Genomic DNA, 21,820 nt, shown 5'->3' on the forward strand with positions numbered 1-21,820 from the left:
CTTAGTAGGACTTATACACTTAATGGTAAGGTCCTAGGGAGTGTTGCTGAACAAAGAGACCTCAGAGTGCAGGTTCATAGCTCCTTGAAAGTGGAGTTGCAGGTAGATAGGATAGTGAAGAAGGCGTTTGGTATGCTTTCCTTTATTGGTCAGAGCATTGAGTACAGGAGTTGGGAGGTCATGTTGTGGCTGTACAGAACATTGGTTAGGCCACTGTTGGAATATTGTGTGCAGTTCTGGTCTCCTTCCCATCGGAAGGATGTTGTGAAACTTGAAAAGGTTCAGAAAAGATTTGCAAGGATGTTGCCAGGCTTGGAGGATTTGAGCTACAGGGAGAGGCTGATAGGCTGGGGCTGTTTTCCCTGGAGCATAGGAGGCTGAGGGGTGACCTTATAGAGGTTTACAAAATTATGAGAGGTGTTGATAGGGTAAATAGACTAAGTCTTTTCCCTGGGGTGGTGGAGTCCAGAACTAGAAGGCATAGGTTTAGGGTGAGAGAGGAAAGATATAAAAGAGACCCAAGGGGCAACGTTTTCATGCATAGAGTGGTACATGTATGGAATGAGCTGCCAGAGGAAGTGGTGGAGGCTGGTACAATTGCAACACTTAAAAGGCATCTGGTTGGGTATATGAATAGAAAGTGTTTGGAGGGATATGTGCTGAGTGCTGGCAGGTGGGACTAGATTGGGTTGGGATACTAGTCAGCATGGATGAGTTGGACCAAAGGGTCTGTTTCCGTGCTGTACATATCTATGACTCTCTGACTCTGCCCCTATTAATTAAGCCAAGAGCATTTTTTTAACTGCTTGATTTGATTTATTATTGTCATGTACTGAGATAGTGAAGAGTACTGTATTGTATGCTAACCAACCAAATCATGTCTTGCATAAATACATCATGGTAATAGAACAGAATGCAAAGTGTCATGTTTAGAGCTACAGAGAAGGTGCAGAGAAAGATCAATTCTAATGTATGAGAGGACCATTCATAAGTTTGATAACAGTGGAGAAGAAGCTGTTCTTGAATCTTAGGTATGTGTTTTCAAACTTTTGTAGCTGCTGCCCGACAGAAGAGGGTGGAAGAGAGTATAACTGGGGTCGGAAGGGAATTGATTATATTGGTTGCTTTCACTAGGCAATGGGAAAAATAGTCAATAGATGGAAGACTAGTTTTCATGATGTACTGGTCTGCGTTCACTTCGCTGTATAACATCTTGTGATCTTGGGCAGAGAAGTCGCCATACCAAGCTGTGATGCATCTGGATAAGATGCTTTCTGTGGTTCATCTATAAACATTGGTTAGATTCACTGTGGACATAACAAGTTTCCTGAGCCTTCTGAGGAAGTAGAGGTGTTGATGTGCTTTTTTTTTGATTGTTGCATCAATGTGAATGGACCAGGATAGATCGTTGGTGAAACTTACTCCTAGGGACTTGCAGATCTTGACCACCTCTGCCTCAGCATCATTGATGTAGGGACATATCCTCCACTTTGCGTCCTGAAGTTGATGACCAGATCTTTTGTTTTGGTGACATTGATGGAGAGATTAATGCCTTTAAACCGTACCACTAGCACTCGATCTCTATCCTGTACTCTATCTTGTCGTTGTTTGAGATCCGACCCACAGTGGTGGCAACAGCAAATTTGTAAATGGGGTTCGAGCTAAATTTGTCCACACTGTCGTGCTTGTATAAGATGTATAGTAAGGGGCTGTAATTTTATTGGTATTATGGTGTTGAAGGTAGAGCTAAAGTCAATAAATAGAAGTCTAACATAGGTGTCCTTGTTATTTTTATGATCCAGGGATGAGTGTTAGGCCAGGGAGGTGGCATCTGGCTTGAATGCGTGTATATCCTATTGTGATTATAGGTAAATTGTAGCAGGTCGAGGCAATCTGGGAGGCTGAAGTTGATATGTGCTTTTTGAAGCAATCCATAATGATGGATATCGGAGCCACTGGACGGTAGTTATTAAGGCATGTTGTCTGATTTTTTCATTGGCACTGGGATGATAGTGATATTCTTGAACCAGGTGGAAACCTCACCTTGCAAAAGGGGATGTTAAATATGTCAATTAATACTTGTGCTGGATGGTCCAAGCAGGGTTTGAGTGCATGGCTGGGTACTCCAACAGGGCCAATCACATTCCATGGGTTCACCCTCAAGAAGGCTGATCTGACGTCTGTGGGTATGGGTGCACCTGAGGCTGTCAGGGCAGGTGACATCATTTTACTGACCTTCTGTTCAAAACAAGCATAAAATGAATTGAGCTCATTGTGGTGGAATGCATTGTTGCCAACAATTCTGCTTTTATCATGTTGACTGTGGCAAGGCTTACATGTGGTTAGTTTGGGACTCTAGCTTAGTCTGGTATTGTCTGTTGGCATCCCTAATGGCTTTGCAAAGATCATACCTTGATTTCCTACATAAGTCAGGGTCACCTGACTTGAACACCTCCAGACCTGGATTTCAGTAGGGAGTGGATCTTCCAGTTCATCTGTAATGTTTGGTTGGGGAACATTCTGATTAACTTAGCATGCAGTTATCTACACACTTACTGATGAAGTCTGTGACAGTAGTGGCATACTCATTTAGGTTGGCTGCTGAGTTCTTGAATATGGAGCAGTCCACTGACTCCAAGCAGTAGGAGCTCATCTGTCACCTCAGACCAGCAATGTATGACTTTCTGTACTGGATCCTCATGCATCAGTTTCTGTTGTAAGCCAGAAGAAGGATCACAGCCTAATGGTTTGATTTACCAAAATGTGGGTGGGGAATGGAGCAATAGGCATCTTTGAATGTGTAGCAATAGTCCATCATGTTTGGGTCTCTGGTGGAACAGGAGATATGCCTGTTGTATCTTGGTAGCACACTTTTGAGGTTGGACTGGTTGAAGTCACCGGCTACAATGAACAAAACCTCGGGATATTTCGTCTTAAGGCTATTTGTAGCAATGGTGATTTCATGAAGTGTGCTCTTCACTTTCATATGGGTTAGGATCTAAACTGCTGTCAGGATAGCAGAGGTAAACACCCCCAGCAGGTAGTACACTTTATTGTTTCATATTCAAGGTCCAGGAAGCAATAACTTGTCAGGGTTATCACGTCTGATGCTCTCACATCTCGTCCCACCAACATCAGTGAACTGTGTACACTTACACCCAGGTACCTTTTGGACTTGCTGTTTAGAAATGTCTTTCAGTGTTCTTCTGACAAAATTGAATCACTTCACACTTTTCTGCATTGAACCTTATCTGCTACTAACTCTACCAACTTGTTAGTGTTCTTTCAGATTTCCACACTCTGTTCCTCACTGTTTATAATTCATCCAAGTTTTGTGTCATCTGCTTTGAAATTGTCCCTTGCATATCAACATCCAAATCATTCATCCAAATCAGGGAAAGCAAGGGTCCCAATACTGACCCCAGGAAACTCTGCTACAAAAGTTCTCCTAGCCATAAAAATATCCGTTGATCATTGCTCTCTGTTTCTTGTTGTTCACCCAGTTTTATATCCACATTACTACTGTCTCTTTTATATCACAATCTATCTGTTTCCTCTAGTCTGTTGTGTGGCACTATATCAAATGTCTTCTTCAAGTCTATATACCACAACAATGTTACCCTCATCATGACTTTCTACTGTTGCTTCCAAAACTTAAAAGAGCAGTTGATAAGGGCAGTTTGGTAGATGTGACCCTATATGGTATTTGTCAAGGTTCTCCATGGGATACTGGTTAACAAGAAGAACTAGCCATTTGGATACAGAATTGGCTCAAAGGTAGAAGACAGAGGATGATGGTGGTGGAGTGTTGTTTTTCGGACAGGAGGCCTGTGACCAGTGGAGTGCCACAAGGATTGGTGCTGGGTCTACCACTTTTCGTTATTTATATTAATGATTTGGATGTGAGCATAAGAGGTATAGTTAGTAAGTTTGGTAATGACACCAAAATTGGAGGTGTAGTGGACAGTGAAGAAGGTTATTCTCCGATTACAATGAGATCTTGATCAGATGAGCTAATGGGAGTGGCAGATGGAGTTTAATTTAGATAAATGAGAGGTGCTGCATTTTGGATGAGCAAATCTTAGCAGAACTTGTACAATTGATGGTAAGGGAGTGTTGCTGAACAAAGAGACCTTGGAGTGCAGGTTCATTGCTTCTTGAAAGTAAAGTAGCAGGTAGATAGGATAGTGAAGGCAGTGTTTGGTATGCTTTCCTTTATTGGTCACTATATTGAGTACAGGAGTTCAGAGGTCATGTTTTGGCTGTACAGGACATTGGTTAGGCAACTTCTGGAATATTGCGTGCAATTCTGGTCTCCTTCCTATCGGAAGGATGTTGTGAAACTTGAAAGGGTTCAGAAAAGATTTACAAGGATGTTGCCAGGGTTGGAGGATTTGACCTGTAGGGAGAGGTGGAATACGCTGGGGCTGTTTTCCCTGGAGCGTCAGAGGCTGAGGGGTGACCTTATAGAGGTTTATAAAATCATGAGGGTCATGGATAGGATAAATAGATAAGGTCTTTTCCCTGGGTTGGGGCAGTCCAGAATTAGAGGGTATAGGTTTAGGGTGAGAGGGGAAAGATATAAAAGAGACATCAAGGCAACTTTTCACGTAGAGGGTGGTGTGTTTGTGAAATGAGTTGCCAGAGGAAGTGGTGAAGGCTGGTACAATTGCAACATTTACTAGCCATTTGGTTGGGTATATGAATAGGAAGGGTTTGGAGGGATATGGGCTGGGTGCTGGCAGGTGGAACTAGATTGTATTGGGATATCTGATTGGCATGGCTGAGTTGGACCGAAGGGTCTGTTTTCATGCTGTACATCTCTATGACTCTAAGTTAGTTAAACATGATTTCTCTTATAGAAATCTATGCTCAGACTAATCAATCCACCTTTCTCCATGTGCTGACTAATTCTACCCTGAATAATCTTTTCTAGAAGCTACCCCACCACAGAAATTAAACTGACTGACTGATCTATAATTACTAGGATAATCTTTCCAGACTTCCTTGAACAAAGCAATGATATTTTCACTTCTCCACTCTTCTGGCACCTCCCAAGTCCAGGGAAAAAGTCTGCAAATTAAAGATCGAATGTTGCATTTTTGTTGAGCTGCATAATGCAATGTTGCTTTTTGAAGTAGTGAGTGAGAGTATTTGAGACTGAAGGTTAAAGAAGATCTTTTAGAGTTAAAAGTTCTGTCTGACAACAGCACACTAGTTGAACTGCAAAACACCAGGCATTTATTAGCACAAGCTATTAGTGCCAAGAGCAGCCGATTTGAAGAAACAGCCAGTGCTGCAGATTGAAAAGCTCTATCACTCTATCCATGTGGGGAAAAGACTCAAGTTCACCTGATCAACAATTGAACTGAAGAATGATTGTGACCCTACAGACAACAGTGTCATCATTGCAAAAATCGAAAGAACTATGATGATAGTAATTTTTTTCACCTTGTGGTCTGGCCTTTTTGATATCTGGAATTTTGTTTTCCATGTCTGTATTCTTTTTTGCAGTCATACTATGTGTTAAACCAGTTGTCAATTGTGATTGAATGTATATTTTTGAGATTTTGAAGGGGTATGAATTAAGTTGCATAAACAATAAGAAATTTATTTTCACTGCTTTTGTGTGCTACAATAAATAGTCTTTTTTTTTCCTGTTATTGAAGAAACCTGGTATGAATTGCTTTTGTGCCGAACAGAAGCTGGTAAGGCATGGTTGTCACTTTGGTAGTCTCATTGTGATTTTATATATTTCATGATGATTTGTATAACACTGGGGCACAATTATTGGGCTTTTCTTTTAAGTCATGACACATGCAGCATCCTTCCTTAATATCTTTCACTCACCCACTTCCCCACATTACTAACCCTGCATACTGTCTGCGCTGCTTACTCACTCTGGACATTTCACCTTCATCTGCATCATCACTAATAGCTCTGCCTTCCACTTTCATCTTGCTCAATCCTTGCCTTTGTCTCATTCCAGGTGACGACAATCCACAATAGAGCAGAGAAAGACTTATGTTGGGTAACTGACGGACATCTGCTCTCATCCCCTGAGAGGAGAGAAACCTTTCGTTAGAGAGAGAGGAACTTGACTGCTCATGGAGGCCTTGTTATTACCACACATCTCAGCAACAAAATAAGATTCAGTGCTGCTCATTTGCAACACTGTGAATGCGTTCTTAGCATGCACAAGTTTTCACTCCTGTTGTGCAACATACAGTCAGTACTTCTGTAACGTGATGGTTGCGTTCTTGTGCAACCCCGCGTTAGAGAAAAATTGTACTTTGCCAACACTTTAAGCACTGTTTCTAATGTAATCATGTTACAGCCAACGCATGTTTTAAAAGTTCACGCTTTAGAAACAATATCCCCAATTCATCATTTGCATTACAGCGAATTCACATTGATGAAATGCACTTTATAGCAGAACAACCTGTATTCTCTCTCTTGACTTCTGGAAGCACAGGTAATACCTTCATCACTTGAGGGCGAAAACAGAAATCGCTCAGAAAACATTGACAAGGCCTTCTCCTGCACCTTCTACCAACTTCGAAACTGACCTCTCCGTGATTATAGTTGGAAGCTTATTCTGGTGAGTACATCACTGACACATTTCCGCATCTGGTTGGAGAAGTAATATCCCAGGTCACCAGCTCTCGGACTGATTAGATAGATGCCCCACAGTATGGAAACAGGCCATTTGGCCTAACATGTCCACACTGACCCTCCGAACAACAACCCACCCAGACCCATTCCCCTATCCTATATTTATCCCTGACAAATGCACCTAACACTGTGTGGCACAGTGGCTCCTGCTGTAGCCCAAGCACCTGCTTGTCCCCAGGTAGAGGAAAATCTTATGGTGTAGTCCTTTAATAACTTTGTGAAATGTACTAAAAGCTAAAGGAGCAACTAACAGATTTGTCAGAGATACTTGTTAAACTGGATCAAAAGTTTTAAACTGGTGCAGTCCTAGCTCAAACCTTCACCTTCACCATCACATTGCCTGTGACTGTCAATTCTGTGGAAATTCAAACCAGGAAGGGGGATCCTGCGTCTGATCAGGAAATTCAGAATGTCCAGTCCCTAGCACAAATACTTCTCAAAACTCTAAGGCCAACAGATTGCATTGGAAGGCAGTTCCCTTTGCTCCAGCTGCGGACCTAGCTGAAGGATAAAGGAAACGAATATCTGTTGAGGACACATGGCTGGCACGGCTGACACTTCATTGTAAATAGAAACTCATGTTTGTAGATATGTTTCATGTTACATTACCTGTCTGGTCGACTGTCGTTTTAGTTGCAACTAAATAAGGTTTGTTTGGTATGATATGGTGAGAAAGCTGGCTGGGAATTGCATAGAGAAGCCCTTCATGAAACATGGTGAAACCGACACTTAATCAAAAAAATGTAAGATTCCTGGTGGAAGGGCTTATGCCTGAAACATTAATTCTTCTCCTCGGATGCTGCCTGACCCGCTGTGCCTTTCCAGCACCACACTTTTGAGTAAGGTTCAGTCTGGTGAGTTGGTGTGTTTTTTTTTCCAATGCATGTTTCAATTAATAATGGAAGCAGATTCATAAGTAACATTGAAAAGGGAATTGTATAAATTCTTGAAGATAATTAATTTACAGTTATGAAGAAAGAGTGAAATGTAATTAATTGGAAAATTCCACCAAACAGTTAGCAAGGGGTTGAAATAACTTCATTTACTGAATCTATGATTCTATGATTAGACATTCTCTTGCGCTAGACAATCATATTTAGCAAGATCTTCTATTGCCATATTATGTTCTCCTAGTGCCCTTTGAGCCTAATTGCTCTGAGGGTTAAAGGAGGGGAGTGTGGGCAGAACAGAAACACTCCAGATTTTCATTAATGCTCTCCTAATATTGTGTGGACACTGCAGCAGTCATATTGGATCCTTCTACAATTGATTATTTTCCTTTTGAACATTTTGTTCAAAAATGGGTAGTATATTTGTTAAAATAGTGGACAGAGGATTTTGAAATGACTGTGTCAGTATGTGATATTGCAAGACATAATTTACAATTACGTTGCACATCAGGTTGTTTCCCTGACGGGTGTGTAAGAGGACAGGTTCTTAGTCTTTGGATAAGGGGATAATCGTTTAGAACTGGGATGAGAATTTTCTGCATTTAAAGGATTGTGAATCTTTGCAGTCCTCTACTCAGAAATTATGGAGGTTCAGTAATTGACTATATTTTAAGCTGAAGTTGACACATTTGCTCTTCCAGGTAATCTAAGGATGCAAGGATGGATGGGAAAGCAGAAGTTCATCATTGAATGGTGGACCAGGCTCAATAGAACATTTAGTCTACTCTTGTTTCTATTTCTTGTGTTCTAATCTGAATTAACACACAGAAAACCTATGTTTACTTCAAACTCTCTCAGCATTTTATTGTATTTATTATCTGTATGTACAAGCTCAGGTGGCTGTGACAGGAGATGATTGTTGAACTGTTTCAAATGTTAAATGTTTGAAAATATGTGATATATTGCAAGCAACGTTGAACATATTTCATTCTCCTTAAATGTGCATAGTTTTGAGTATACCTTCAAATAATTTGCTCATTTCTGCTTGAATTTTACTTATTTCACAAATAACTTTTTAACAGATTTTCCACTGCATTAAAACAGTATAAAGCACTTAATCCCCTGATCCTTTTTAGTGGTGATTGTTTAAATCCTTCACTCTTAAGTACCACCACAAAAGGACGGCACATGATACCAATTCTTAATGCTTTTGGAGTACAGTGTGCAGTATTTGGTGAGTACATTTTTAATGTCACACATCATTAATTACTGTTTTCATTTGTCTTTCTTGTACCACTTATACTATTAAATCATTAAGAACTCTGACCCTGTGATATTTATCTGAATAGTTAAAAGTTTTATTTGTTCTTTTTCTTCTTCCATAAATTGGTGTGATTTTAACCAGACTGTATTACAGATACCATGAATAAAAGATGATGGGGTAGTAAGTTCATGGAAATGTGATGGTATGAAATGGTTAAATAAGAACTTAAGGCCTAAATGGAGAAAAATTCCACATGGGCATAGATGAATGTGGTTGGTCAGTCATAACAGATAAGACCATAAGACAAAGGAGATTTAAGCCATTCAATCATGGCTGATATATTTCTCAGGAGAAAGTGAGGACCGCAGATGCTGGAGATCAGAGCTGAAAAATGTGTTGCTGGAAAAGCGCAGCAGGTCAGGCGGCATCCAAGGAGCAGGAGAATTGACGTTTCAGGCATAAGCCCTTCTTCAGAAATGAGAAAGGTGTGCCAAGCAGGCGAAGATAAAAGATAGGGAGGAGGGACTTGGGGGAGGGGCGTTGGGAATGCGATAGGTGGAAGGAGGTTAAGGTGAGAGTGATAGGCCGGAGAGGGGGTAGGGGCGGAGAGGTCGGGAAGAAGATTGCAGGTCAAGAAGGCGGTGCTGAGTCAGAGGGTTGGGACTGAGATAAGGTGGGGGGGAGGGGAAATGAGGAAGCTGGAGAAATCTGCATTCATCCCTTGTGGTCGGAGGGTTCCTAGGCGGAAGATGAGGCGCTCTTCCTCCAGGCGTCGTGTTGCCATGGTCTGGCGATGGAGGAGGCCAAGGACCTGCATGTCCTTGGCGGAGTGGGAGGGGGAGTTAAGTTGGTGCGGGTGTCCCAGAGGTGTTCTCTGAAATGTTCCGCAAGTAGACGGCCTGTCTCCCCAATGTAGAGGAGGCCACATCGGGTACAGTAAACCGCTGTACCCTATGTGGCCTTCTCTACATTGGGGAGACTGGCCGCCTACTTGCGGAACGTTTCAGAGAACACCTCTGGGACACCCGCACCAACCAACCCAACCGCCCCGTGGCTGAACACCTTAACTCCCCCTCTCGCTCCGCCAAGGACATGCAGGTCCTTGGCCTCCTCCATCGCCAGACCATGGCAACACGACGCCTGGAGGAAGAGCACCTCATCTTCCGCCTAGGAACCCTCCGAACACAAGGGATGAATGCAGATTTCTCCAGCTTCCTCATTTCCCCTCCCCCCACCTTATCTCAGTCCCAACCCTCTGACTCAGCACCGCCTTCTTGACCTGCAATCTTCTTCCCAAACTCTCCGCCCCTACCCCCTCTCCGGCCTATCACTCTCACCTTAACCTCCTTCCACCTATCGCATTCCCAATGCCCCTCCCCCAAGTCCCTCCTCTCTACCTTTTATCTTAGCCTGCTTGGCACACCTTCCTCATTCCTGAAGAAGGGCTTATGCCTGAAATGTCAATTCTCCTGCCCCTTGGATGCCGCCTGACCTGCTGCGCTTTTCCAGCAACACATTTTTCAGCTCTGATATATTTCTCAACCCCATTCTCCTGCCTTCTCCCTGTAAGCTTTGATCCCTTAAATACACTCAAAGACGGCCTCCACAGCCATCTGCAGCAATGTGTTCCACAGAATAACCACCCTCTGGCTGAAGACATTCCTTCTCATCTTAGTTCTAAAGGGTGTTCACTCTGAGATTGTGCACTCAGGACCTCCTCTCTCTTACTGGTGGAAACATCTATCCAGACCTCTCAGTATTCTGTAAGTTTCAATGAGATTTCCCCCTCATCCTTCGAAACCCCATTAAGTGCAGACCTGGGGTCCTCAACCATTCTTCATAATGGCAAGCCCTTCATTCCTGGGATCATTCTTGTAAACTTCCTCTGTAGCCCGTGTAAAGACAGCAATTCTTCCTTAAATGTGGGGTTCAAAACTGCTCTCGATATTCCAAATGTTATCTGACAAGGGCCTTATACAGTCTCAGCACTACATCTCTGCACTTTTATTCCAATCCTCTTGAAATGAATGCTAACATTGAATTTGCCTTTTTAAATGCCAACTGAACCTACATATTAACCTTAAGAGAATCCTGAACTAGGACTCCAAAGACTCTTTTTCCAAAGCCTTTCACTTTTTGGAAAATATTCTATGCTTCTATTCTTCCCAGCAAATTGCATAACTTTCCCATATTGTGTTCCGTCTGCCACTTTGCCAACTCTTATAATTTGTTCAAGTGCTTCTGCAGCCTCCCCACTTTCTCAACACCGCCTGTCCATCCACCTGTCTTTGTGTCACCTGAAAACTTAGCAACAGTGCCCTCAGTTTCTTTGTACAGACAGTTAATATATAATGTGAATATTTATCATCCCAGTACAGACCTCTGCAGAACTCCGTTAGCCTCCCACAGAAGACACATTCATCCCTATTCTCTACCTTCTGCCAGTCAGCTAATCTTCTGTCCATGCCAGTACCTTGACCTAATGCCAAGGATGCATTCTTATTTTATTTAGCAGTCTCCTATGCGACACCTTGTTAAAGTACTTCTGGAAATTCAAACAGATCACATACACTGGCATCTTTGTCTAACCCGCTTGTTACCATCTCAATGAATTCAACCAGAGTTGTCAGGCATGACCTCCCCTTGACAAAACTGTGCTGCTTCAACCTTATTTGATCATACACTTCCAAGTAATCTTATCCTTGATAATGTACTCTTAATATTTTAACCAATGATCAATGAGGCGAATATATTTTCCTGTCTTCTGTCTCCATCCCTTTTTAATCAGGGGTGTTATATTAGCCATTTTTCAGTCCTTTGGAACCTGTCTGACTTCAGTGATTCCTGAAATATTGCCACCAATGTATCTACAGTCTCCTGAGCTACCTCCTTCAGAATTCTGGGGTGCAGTCCATCTGATCTAAGTGATTTATTCACTGTGGACCTTTCAGCTTTCCCAGCACACACTCCTTAATGATGGCCACTACACTCACTACTGCCCAACTCAGTCTTGAAGTTTTATTATGCTCTGGTATCTTTCACTGTGAAAACTGATGCAAAGTACCCATTCAGTTCCTTTGTTCTTTCAGTGCCTCTTGCCTCTCTTACCTTTTATATATTTTAAGAACTGTTGCAATCTCCTTTTATATTACTAGCTCTCTTACTCTCAAATTTCATCATCTTTCCTTTACTGGTTTTTTAGTTATCCCGTGCTAGTTTTTAAAGGCTTCACAATCATCTGGTTTTTCACTAATGTTCAACACATTGTACGCCTATTCGTTTACTTGTCCGCTGCCCCTGAATTTCCTTGTCAGCCATGGTTGCCTCATCCTTCCCTTAGAATGTTTCTTCTTCCTTTGGATAAATTTCTGCCACCCAAGTTATCTCAGAAACCTCTGCCATTGTTGCTCACCTTCTTCCCTGCTAGTCTCCCCTTTCAATCAAATCTGGCTAGCTTTTCCCTCAATTTCTTTTTAATCACCTTTACTCAATTGTGATCGGTTGCATTTGATTCCAGCTTCTCCCAATCGAACTGCAGGTTGAATGATCATATTATGGTCACTGTCTCCTAGTGGTTCCTTTACTTTAAGCTCCTTAATCAAGTCTGTCTCGTTACACATCACCAAATCCAGAATTCCCTGTTCCCTTGTCTGTTCTACCACAAACTGCTCTTTTAAAAAAAAACCATCTCACAGACATTCCAAAATTCCTTCACTTGACACCTGCCATCAATCTGATTTTCCCAGTAGAAATGCATCCCCCATGACTACAGTAATACTGCTTTTCTTACATGTCTATTCTTTCTACTAATTTATTTTATTGCCCACATTCTAATTACTGCTAGAAGGCCTGTACAGAACTCCAGTCAGGGTTCTTTTTTTCTCCTTTGCAGTTCCTTAACACACTCCATACAGATTGTATGCTTTCTGACTATATATCACTTACAGAGTTAGAGTTATACAGAACGGAAATAGACCCTTCGGTCCAACTTATCAGCGCCGGCTAGATATCCTAAACTGATCTAGTCCCATGTGCTAGCATTTAACCCATATCCCTCTAAACCCTTCCTATTAATGTACCCATCCAGATGTCTTTTAAAAGATGTAATTGTATGCATCTCCACCACCACCTCTGGCAGCTTATTCCATATGCGCATCTGTATATAGATTTTCCTCTCTCACCTTAAACCTATGCCCTCTAGTTTTGGATCCTCTACCTTGGGGAAACAAGACCTTGGCTGTCCAACCTATCCATGCCCCTCATGATTTTATAAACCTCTGTAAGGTCAACCCTCAGCCTCCAACATGCTAGAGAAAAATACCCCACACTCTTACTATCGATTTAATTTAATTTCTTCCTAATAAGGCAAACCCATCTCTCTGCCCATGTATCCTTTGGTCCTTTTGGTAGATCATGTATCGTTGGATATTTGATCCCATTGCAGCCCACGTCTATGCAATACTTATGACATTGGCCTTGGCAACTTCAATCTATGTTACAAGCTCACATGCCTTGTTTCATATACTGCGAGCATTTAAGTATTGTAATATGACTTTGTTAATGGCCTGAATAAAAGCAAAGGGATAATCGTTGTGATGAAATTATTTATCATAAAATTGATGAGACTGGGGCCTCTTCTCACATCCATCCAATCAGGGAATATTTCCTTTGGCCCTATTCTTCATACCAAGCACTTAGCCATGTCCCAAAATTATGTTAAATTCTGCATCTTTTAATGTTCCTAATTTCTCTATTGAGTAGATCCTTCTGAAACATGCTTTGGGGTTATAACATGCTTTTCTTTCTGACATTTCTAACTTTGCCCCGGGCTATAGGTGTTTGAGTTTTAAAAGCAGATGCCAATCTATATCGTGTGATTGAAACGAGGATTGTTTTATTTATAGCACTTTCCACTGCAAGCACCTCAGTACTTAAAAAGGACAGAGCAAATTTTAGCCAGCAGCATTCCAGCACTATTACTTTGCTCCATGATTATTGTACGAGTTTCATTGCCAGAAAAGTCCATTCAAAATATGTCATTGAAAAGTTAAGGCAATTAGGTGGGCTGAACATTTTAAATAGAGCAATAGTGTTGGAATTACTTTTCACGAATTGGTAACTTTTAATTTGTAATGATAGCCATTTTATCATCCACAAACAAAATCACTTTGATCTCTGATGCTAAACAGTTCTGATTTTTGCTATTTTAGAATATTTTTAGGAAGGGAAAATATGAGAATGAAACAATTTAAAATTTGTTGATAATCAGTTGAAAGCATATAAAGTAAATTAAATTTAATTTTAAGTTGGTAGCCTTTAACTTCTCCTGAACATTTTGTTGAAATTAGCATTTATACATTTTATTCAATGTAATGTAATAACTATTGTCACTGCATTTTTATTTACCTTACATGAGTAATGAGGGGAATTATTTGCAAGATTTTATAAGTTATCTGGTTATTGAATCTAATATTCTTGATAAATCTGAGTATCTGACAATATCAGAAATACATCAATATATTCTGCTTACAGGAAATCATGAATTTGACTTTGGAGTTGACCTACTGGAGGAAGTTATATCTGAGATGAATTTTCCTTGGTTGCTCAGCAATGTCTATGATTCATTTACTTCTGAGCCACTAGGGCATGGCATACAAAGCAAGATAATAGAATGGAATGGTGTAAAAATTGGCTTAATGGGCTTAGTGGAGGAAGAATGGATTGATACTTTGGCTACTATTGATAAGTCAAGTGTGAACTTTATTGATTATGTCATTGTTGCTGACCAACTTTCTCAAGAACTTCGAGCCAAAGGTGCAGAACTTCTAATTGCTTTGACACATATGAAATGGAGTAATGATATTAGACTTGCAAGGAGTGCTGATGGATTGAACCTGATTTTAGGAGGGCATGATCATGACTATGGCACCAAAGAAGTTAATGGTACTCTTATTATCAAAAGTGGATCAGATTTTCGAAGCTTAAGTAAAGTTGATATTACAAGCACTGGTGAGAATAATTACCAGTGTACCACTCAGAAGATAGAAATTACAAAAGAATTGGAGGAAGACATCCTTGTAAACAACATTGTCCAAGAGTTTACTTTTAATCTGGAGGTATGTTAGCCAGTGTAATTATCTTATGAACCGCTTCCATCTATTTAGCTGGTATACGTATGTTACAACTGTCTTTAGTGTTCAGATAATGGATCAGTATTAGTTACAGATAATGGATCAGTATTAGTTAATGATATTCTTGCACAGAACATCTACATGCTTAACTACAAAGTGAAAGTAGTATTTTATCAGACAAAGCTAAAGACTATTTCGTCAATAAAATTTCCTTCTGGATGATGCCAAAATATAGAAAATTCAATGAAAGCATTAAAAAGTGTTACAGACAGAAAAATTGGAAGGATAGAAATTTGTTTGATGGGAAGCAAAGGGTTAATTCTGGTTTGCTTGTATTGAAGAAAGTTTAGAAATGGATGCCATGGACCCTTGGAGTCAGTGTTGGGAGCATTGATTTTCCAGAGATTTCAGTAGATTTATATCAGTGCATTATTAAAAATCTTGCATAAGGTGTACATTGATGTTGAATTTTGTCAGGGTAGGTGATGCATTGCTTTTGGTTATGCTGGGAATGATCCATAAAGCTAGGGCAAACTCCATTGCATCCAATCTTTCACCCTAGCATTGAGAATGGAGGAGGAGTGGAGACTGCAATCTGTGGATATGGATAGGTATAAGGACCACCTCTGTACACTGGTGCTGTATACTGCTTCATAAGAATTAACAAAACCCCTCCAACCTTCACCATTCGCATCACTCCATGCCACCTCATATACTGCCTCTCGATCTAACCCACATGGACCATGAAGTCAGTATCCTCTATGCCAGTCTATGACTCCCCATGTCCCTTCATACTCCTTAATGCACCCTATTTCCCTCTATCTCCACTCTAGACCTTCTTGGAAATTGTGCTTACCTGTACCCATATTCCCACTACCCAGTCCCTTTACGGCCCAAAGCCAACTTTCCCTTCCACTATCATGCTAACTCAGCAGCTGTCCACAATGTATAAACAAGACGAAGCCATGCTGATGACATAAAATAATGCAATTCTTTAAAAACAAAACTCTAATTGGCCAAAAAAATCAATACATTAAAATTTCTTGAGCAAATCTCTTAGGAAAACAAATATTTATATTTAATATTCTTTGACAATTCCCAGTGAGTTTATGCAGTCTTTGGGCAAATTCATATACACTTTTAACAATTCTAAAGGACAACTAGTCCCACAACTTAAAAATGCACCCCAACACTCAGCTCTCCAAAGGTACCCTGGTTATCCAAAATAACTTCATTAAAACAATAGCCACCCAGAGATCATATACAGACTAAGAAATTACAGCAATTTTACATTGCTCTTCGCATTCCAGGTTTCAAACTGTTGAATTATCACAGTAGACTTTCAAAGACATAATTGATCATTTAAATTGTTACCTGTCTCTGCGAATTGCACACATTAAACTGGTGCTGTCCTAAACCTGCTCCCACAGAAATCCGAAGTGGCAGGATAATACTTTTTTGATGCTTTTCACCATGCTAAATTGGGTTTCTCTTGCAGCAATACACTGGCTTGTACATTTGCTTTATAACTTCTTGATTTGTAGCTTCAGAATCTTATGGACAACTTTTCTTATGTAATATTTGTCTTGGCTTGGAAAATTAATAAGGTTCAGGTAGACAACGTGATTGTGTTGAGGGTGTTGGTTGTTCTTAGACCATGCAATAGGTTTCTTTTCCAAACTTCTTAACAAAACCAGGAACTCAATTTTCCTTCAATTTTGCAGTAGGGACTCAGCAGTTGGAAGGCCATTCAACCCATCATGTTTGTATTAGCTCCTGAAAGCTATCCATTAGTCCCATTCTCCAGCTCCATCTCTATAGCCCTCTAAATTAATCACTTTTAAATATACATCTAGCTCTGTCTTTTGAAACCTCCAATGCTATCCACCTCCATCATTCTCCTAGGTAGTACATTCCAAATCCTAACAAACCTCCCCATTTCATTCCTAGCTCTCCTGATGACAGCCTTGAAAAAGTGATCCATAATTACTGACATCCCAGCTAGTGGAAACAGAATATCCCCCTTTACCCTGTCAAAATTGTTCAGAATTTTGAACACCTCAGTAAGGTCACCTCTTAGTATTCTCTACACCAAGAAGAATAAACCAAATTTCTATCATCTTTCCTTAAATCTAACATCCCTTAGTCCTGGTATCATTTTCATATATCTGCTTTGCACTCTACATTCATTTATTTAACATTCATCCTTAACTGAACACAGAGTCCAAAGATGGCATGATTGTTTTTTGTAGAGATTTAGCAATACTTCCTTACATTTATACTCTGTGCCTCTATTTATAAATCCTATCAACCTTCTTACCAATTGTTTCAACTTGCCTGGCCACTAGAATTATGCATATGAACCCTAAAGTTCCCCTGCCTTTGAATCCCCTCAAAGTTGTACCGTTAAGTCTGAATTGTCTCTCCACATTTCTTCTATGATGCATGATGTCACATATTTGTCTGCATTGAGATTCATTGTCAATTTGCTAACTTGTCAGCGTACCTCTGATGTCACCCAGCATCATCGTCACAATTCACTATTCTCTCGAGCTTGGTGTCATCTGCAAATTTAGAGAATTTTCCTTCAACCCACCTCCAAATCATTTCCATAAATCAGAAAAAGCAAGAATCTTGACACTAGTCCCTGGGAAACACCATTTTCAACTTGTGTCCAGTCTGAAAAATGATCGTTTATACCTCCCTCTGTTTACTGTCTTTTGGCCAACGTCAAATCCATGCTGCCAAGGATCCATTAATCTTAAGCATTTCAGATTTGCCACTGTGTCAAATGCCTTCTGAAAATTCAAATATACAACTTACACAGCAGTCATTATAGTTTTGGTTCAAACATGGACAAAAGAGGTGAATTCCATAAGTGATGTGAGAGTGACAGCTCTTGACATCAAAGCTGCATTCGACTGAGTGTGGCATCAAGGAAGCCCAGCAAAACTGGAATCAATGGGTATCAGGGGCAAACTCTCCAGTGGTCTGAGTCATACCTGGCACATAGGAAGATGGTTCTGGTTGTCGGAGGTCAGTCATCTCAGCTCCAGGGCATCTCTGCAGGAGTTCCGAAGGTTGGTGTCCTTGGCCCAACCATCTTCAGCTGCTTCATCAATGACCTTGCCTCAATAATAAGGTCAGAGTAGAGATGTTCACTAATGATTGCACAATGTTCTGCACCATTTGGGACTGTTCAGGTATTAAAGCAGTCATGTTCAAATGAAACAATATGGACAATGTTGTTTGGACAATATCCAGGCCTGGTCTGACAAGTGGCAACAACATTTGCACTGCCAAAGTCCAGGTAATAGCCAACTCCAATAAAAGACAATCTAATCATTACCCCTTGACATTCAATGATGTTACCATCACTGAATTCTCCCAGTATCAACATCCTTGGGCTTCCCATTCACCAAGAAACTCGACTGGACCCGTCACACAAACATAGTGGCTACAAGAGCATGTCCGAGGCTACAAATACTGCGATGAGTAACTCACCACATGACTCCCCAAAGCCTGTCCACTATCTACAAGGTACAAGTTAGGAGTGTAATGGAATACTTCCCCACTTGCCTAGATGTGTGTCCCTCCAACAACGTAAGAAACTTGACACTATCCAGAAAACACAGTTCGCTTGATTGGCATCACATCCACAAACATCTAATTTCTTCTCCACTGATGCACACTAGCAGCAGTGTGTATTATCTACAAGATGCACTGCAGAAATCCACCAAAGACCCCTGGGACAGCACCTTGCAATCTGTTGACCACTTGCATCGAGAAGTGTAAGGGCAGTAAATACATGGGAACATCACCTGCAGGTTCCCCTCCAAGCTACTCTCCACACTTACTTGGAAATAAACTGCAGTTTTTCACTGGCGTTGGATCAAAATCCTGGAATTCCCTCCCTTAAAGGCATTCCCTCCCTTTGGCACTTGGACTGCAGTAATTCAAGAAGGCAGCTCACCAGCACCCTCTCAAGGGCAACTAGGGATAGGTCATAAAAATGCTGGCCAGCCAAAGAATAAAGAAAACCATCACATCCACTGCCTGTGCCACCTCATCAAAGAATTCAATTAAATTTGTCAGACATAACCTACTCTTGACCGAGCCATGTTGATCGTCAAGTATTCATTTATTTTTGTTGTAGGGAGTAGCTTGGAGGGGAACCCGCAGGTGGTGATGTTCCCATGTATTTACTGCCCTTGTACGTCTCGATGTAAATGGTCAATGGATTGGTAGGTGCTGTCTCAGGGTCTTTGGATTTCTGCAGTGCATCTTGTGCGTCAGTGGAAGAGAAATTGGATGTTTGTGGATGTGATGCCAATCAAGCGAACTGTGTTGTCCTGGATAGTGTCAAGTTTCTTATGTTGTTGGAGGGACACCTATCCATATTTTTGTTGTAAAGTGTATGTTTACCTTGTCCCATTTAAGGCCTCCAGTTTTCTCAATATTAACATTATGCTGACCGGTCTATAGTTTCCTGGGTTATCCTTTTGCCACTTTCATTAACAGCGGTGTCACATTTGCAATCCTTCGTCTTCCTCTGGACTAAACTTTCTGCCAATAGCCCTGCAAATTGCTTTTTTACCCCTCTCACCGATCGAGGATGTATCCCATCCAGTTCTGATTACTTCTTTATGTGGAGTGCTACCCGGCTTTTTAGCACCTCTTCTCTGTCCATCACTATACTGCTCAGTTGCTTAACACCCACATTTTAACTGGACCATTGTCACCATTTTCTAATTTGGTAAAGACAAAGCAAATATCCTGTGCTTCAATGGACAGCTTACCCTGTTTATTCTTTATGGACCCCACTCTTTCACTAATCGTTTACCATTTACATATTTGAAGAATATTTTACTATTTGATTTAGTGCAGCCTGCTGTTATTTCCTCATGTTTCTCTTAACCTTCCTTATTCCAGCCTTAGCCTCTCTCCTGCATTTTTGAAATTCTTCCTGATTTCTATAGCTATTAACATGCTAGTATACATCATCTGCTGCTGTTTTATTCCTTATTTTCTTATCACTATCTTCATTATCTGGGGTACTCTACCTTTGGATACCACATACTTATTTCCCATGGCTGTGTACTTAGCTTGCACCCTATTCATCATTTAAAAAAAAAATCCCATTTTTCATTTATTGTTTCATCTACCAAACTGCATTTCCAATCAACCTGCTCCAGCTCAACCTTTTGACCCTAAAATCTGCCCTTTTGCTGGTAGGAAACATTCATTTAAGGGTCATTTTGCTTGGTGAGTTAGTGCCTTATTGGCTTCCCTTGTGAGTATGCTAAAGTTGATAGTACCGGAAAGAAGCAATCTTCAGTATGGTCACCTTTTTTCAAACATGGCTTTAATAAAATCAGAATGAAGGATTGATGTAATGCAAAGCGTGACATTTCCATTCTTTTATGTCTGCAGGCCCAGTTTTTGCTATGGTGGAGATATTCTCTCTTTCTGATTCTGCAGGTTTGGGGATGGCCAGGACTTTGTGCATATTTTATTCGTAGACAGAGCCGACCAGTTAAATGCTCAGTTATGTCAATTGAAATCCCACTTCGGTGTTTCCTCTGTTTCACACCTGGTATGCAGAAAGCAGCCCAAGGCAACTTTTGAATTCATTGTTTGAATAATATTTTTTAAAATTGCTCTCCCCATCCCCATAGTCCTTTTTACTTTTCTGAACATGTTGATGATAATGGTATATAATTTGCCTAAATAACCATTATTCTGAACTTGACGGTGAAAGTGTATGGCCAGGCTGATTTCTACTTCCTAGCTCAAAGGAGCTGAAGACAATTATCAGGCCCTTGGTGCAATCCTGGCTGTGGTAAAATTATTCAAAAAGAGTCAGCATACTCTTGGACTTGCTGCTGTATGTAGGGATATTATGTTTATAGAAGAATAGCTTTTGTAGAATGTTTTGCATCAAATAGGTGCCTGTGTCTATACTAATATAATTTTGAAAATATGGTAGATGTTAAAACAATTAAGTATCATGCTCCATTTTCATATTATTGGAATTATTTTAGGTATGCTAGACATGGACCAATATTAAAATATTCTTGCAGGAACTTAAATGAATATTAGTGCTTTAGTCTCATAGCTGAGGATGAACTTGGCTCTATTATTGTCAGCCCAAACACTGAGGTTGTCTCTCTGGAACCAGTAGGACTTCATTACAGTATGTAGAGGATGATGTGTGAACGTGAAACACGGCATACCTGATTAGGCAATTTTTGAGTGAAGGACTTTTTTGTGAAATCTAAAAGACCACCTATTGTTATTGGTATCGTAAATGGTTATGCATTGTTTTACCAAATTTCTTGGTAAACCTGTCTTTAAGGTGTATATTGCTCGTTTGTGGAGCTTTTTGCCATTGTTAGCATCTTACTAATAGAAAGCTGTAATTAATTTACGGATGGTTTGATTTTGTCTATGATTTACATTTTGAACGTCTGAAATTAATTGTTTCTTAATTTACAATTATTAGAATTAATGCATATGTTGATATAAACTGAGATTTGCTTCAATGCAGGTGCTACTTATAATTTACTAGAGGATTAGTTACGTACAAAACAAATAAGAAATCTTAATTTGCATGTTTTCTTTACCTGTTCAGCACCTATTAGGAGAAGTGCTATGTCAGATAGAGGTAGAACTGGATGGACGTTTTACTACAGTAAGAAAATCAGAGAGCAGTCTAGGGAATCTTGTTACCAATGCCATGCTTGAAGCCACTCATGCTGATGTGGCATTACTTAATTCAGGTATATAGCTTTATAACTATCATTATTTAAAATAATATAGTAGAAACAATTGAGCTCTTGCTTTAAGTTGGCTTGAAA

The 21,820-nt window shown here is 40.4% G+C and overlaps 1 protein-coding gene across 1 annotated transcript in view; it reads left to right on the top strand.

Annotated features, from left to right (window-relative positions):
- Window positions 1–21,820, top strand: part of LOC122554964 (snake venom 5'-nucleotidase-like) — an 83,001-nt gene that overhangs the window by 19,309 nt on the left and 41,872 nt on the right. The window contains exons 2-4 of the mRNA XM_043700436.2: window positions 8,648–8,799; window positions 14,362–14,945; window positions 21,595–21,742. Coding sequence (XP_043556371.1) covers window positions 8,648–8,799; window positions 14,362–14,945; window positions 21,595–21,742 — 884 coding nt within the window. The remainder of the gene's footprint in view (window positions 1–8,647; window positions 8,800–14,361; window positions 14,946–21,594; window positions 21,743–21,820) is intronic.

The sequence above is a fragment of the Chiloscyllium plagiosum genome, unplaced genomic scaffold (assembly GCF_037043375.1).
Source record: "Chiloscyllium plagiosum isolate Xiang-an unplaced genomic scaffold, Cpla_swu_hap1 HiC_scaffold_1, whole genome shotgun sequence".
In the NCBI taxonomy this organism is placed as follows: Eukaryota; Metazoa; Chordata; class Chondrichthyes; order Orectolobiformes; family Hemiscylliidae; genus Chiloscyllium; species Chiloscyllium plagiosum.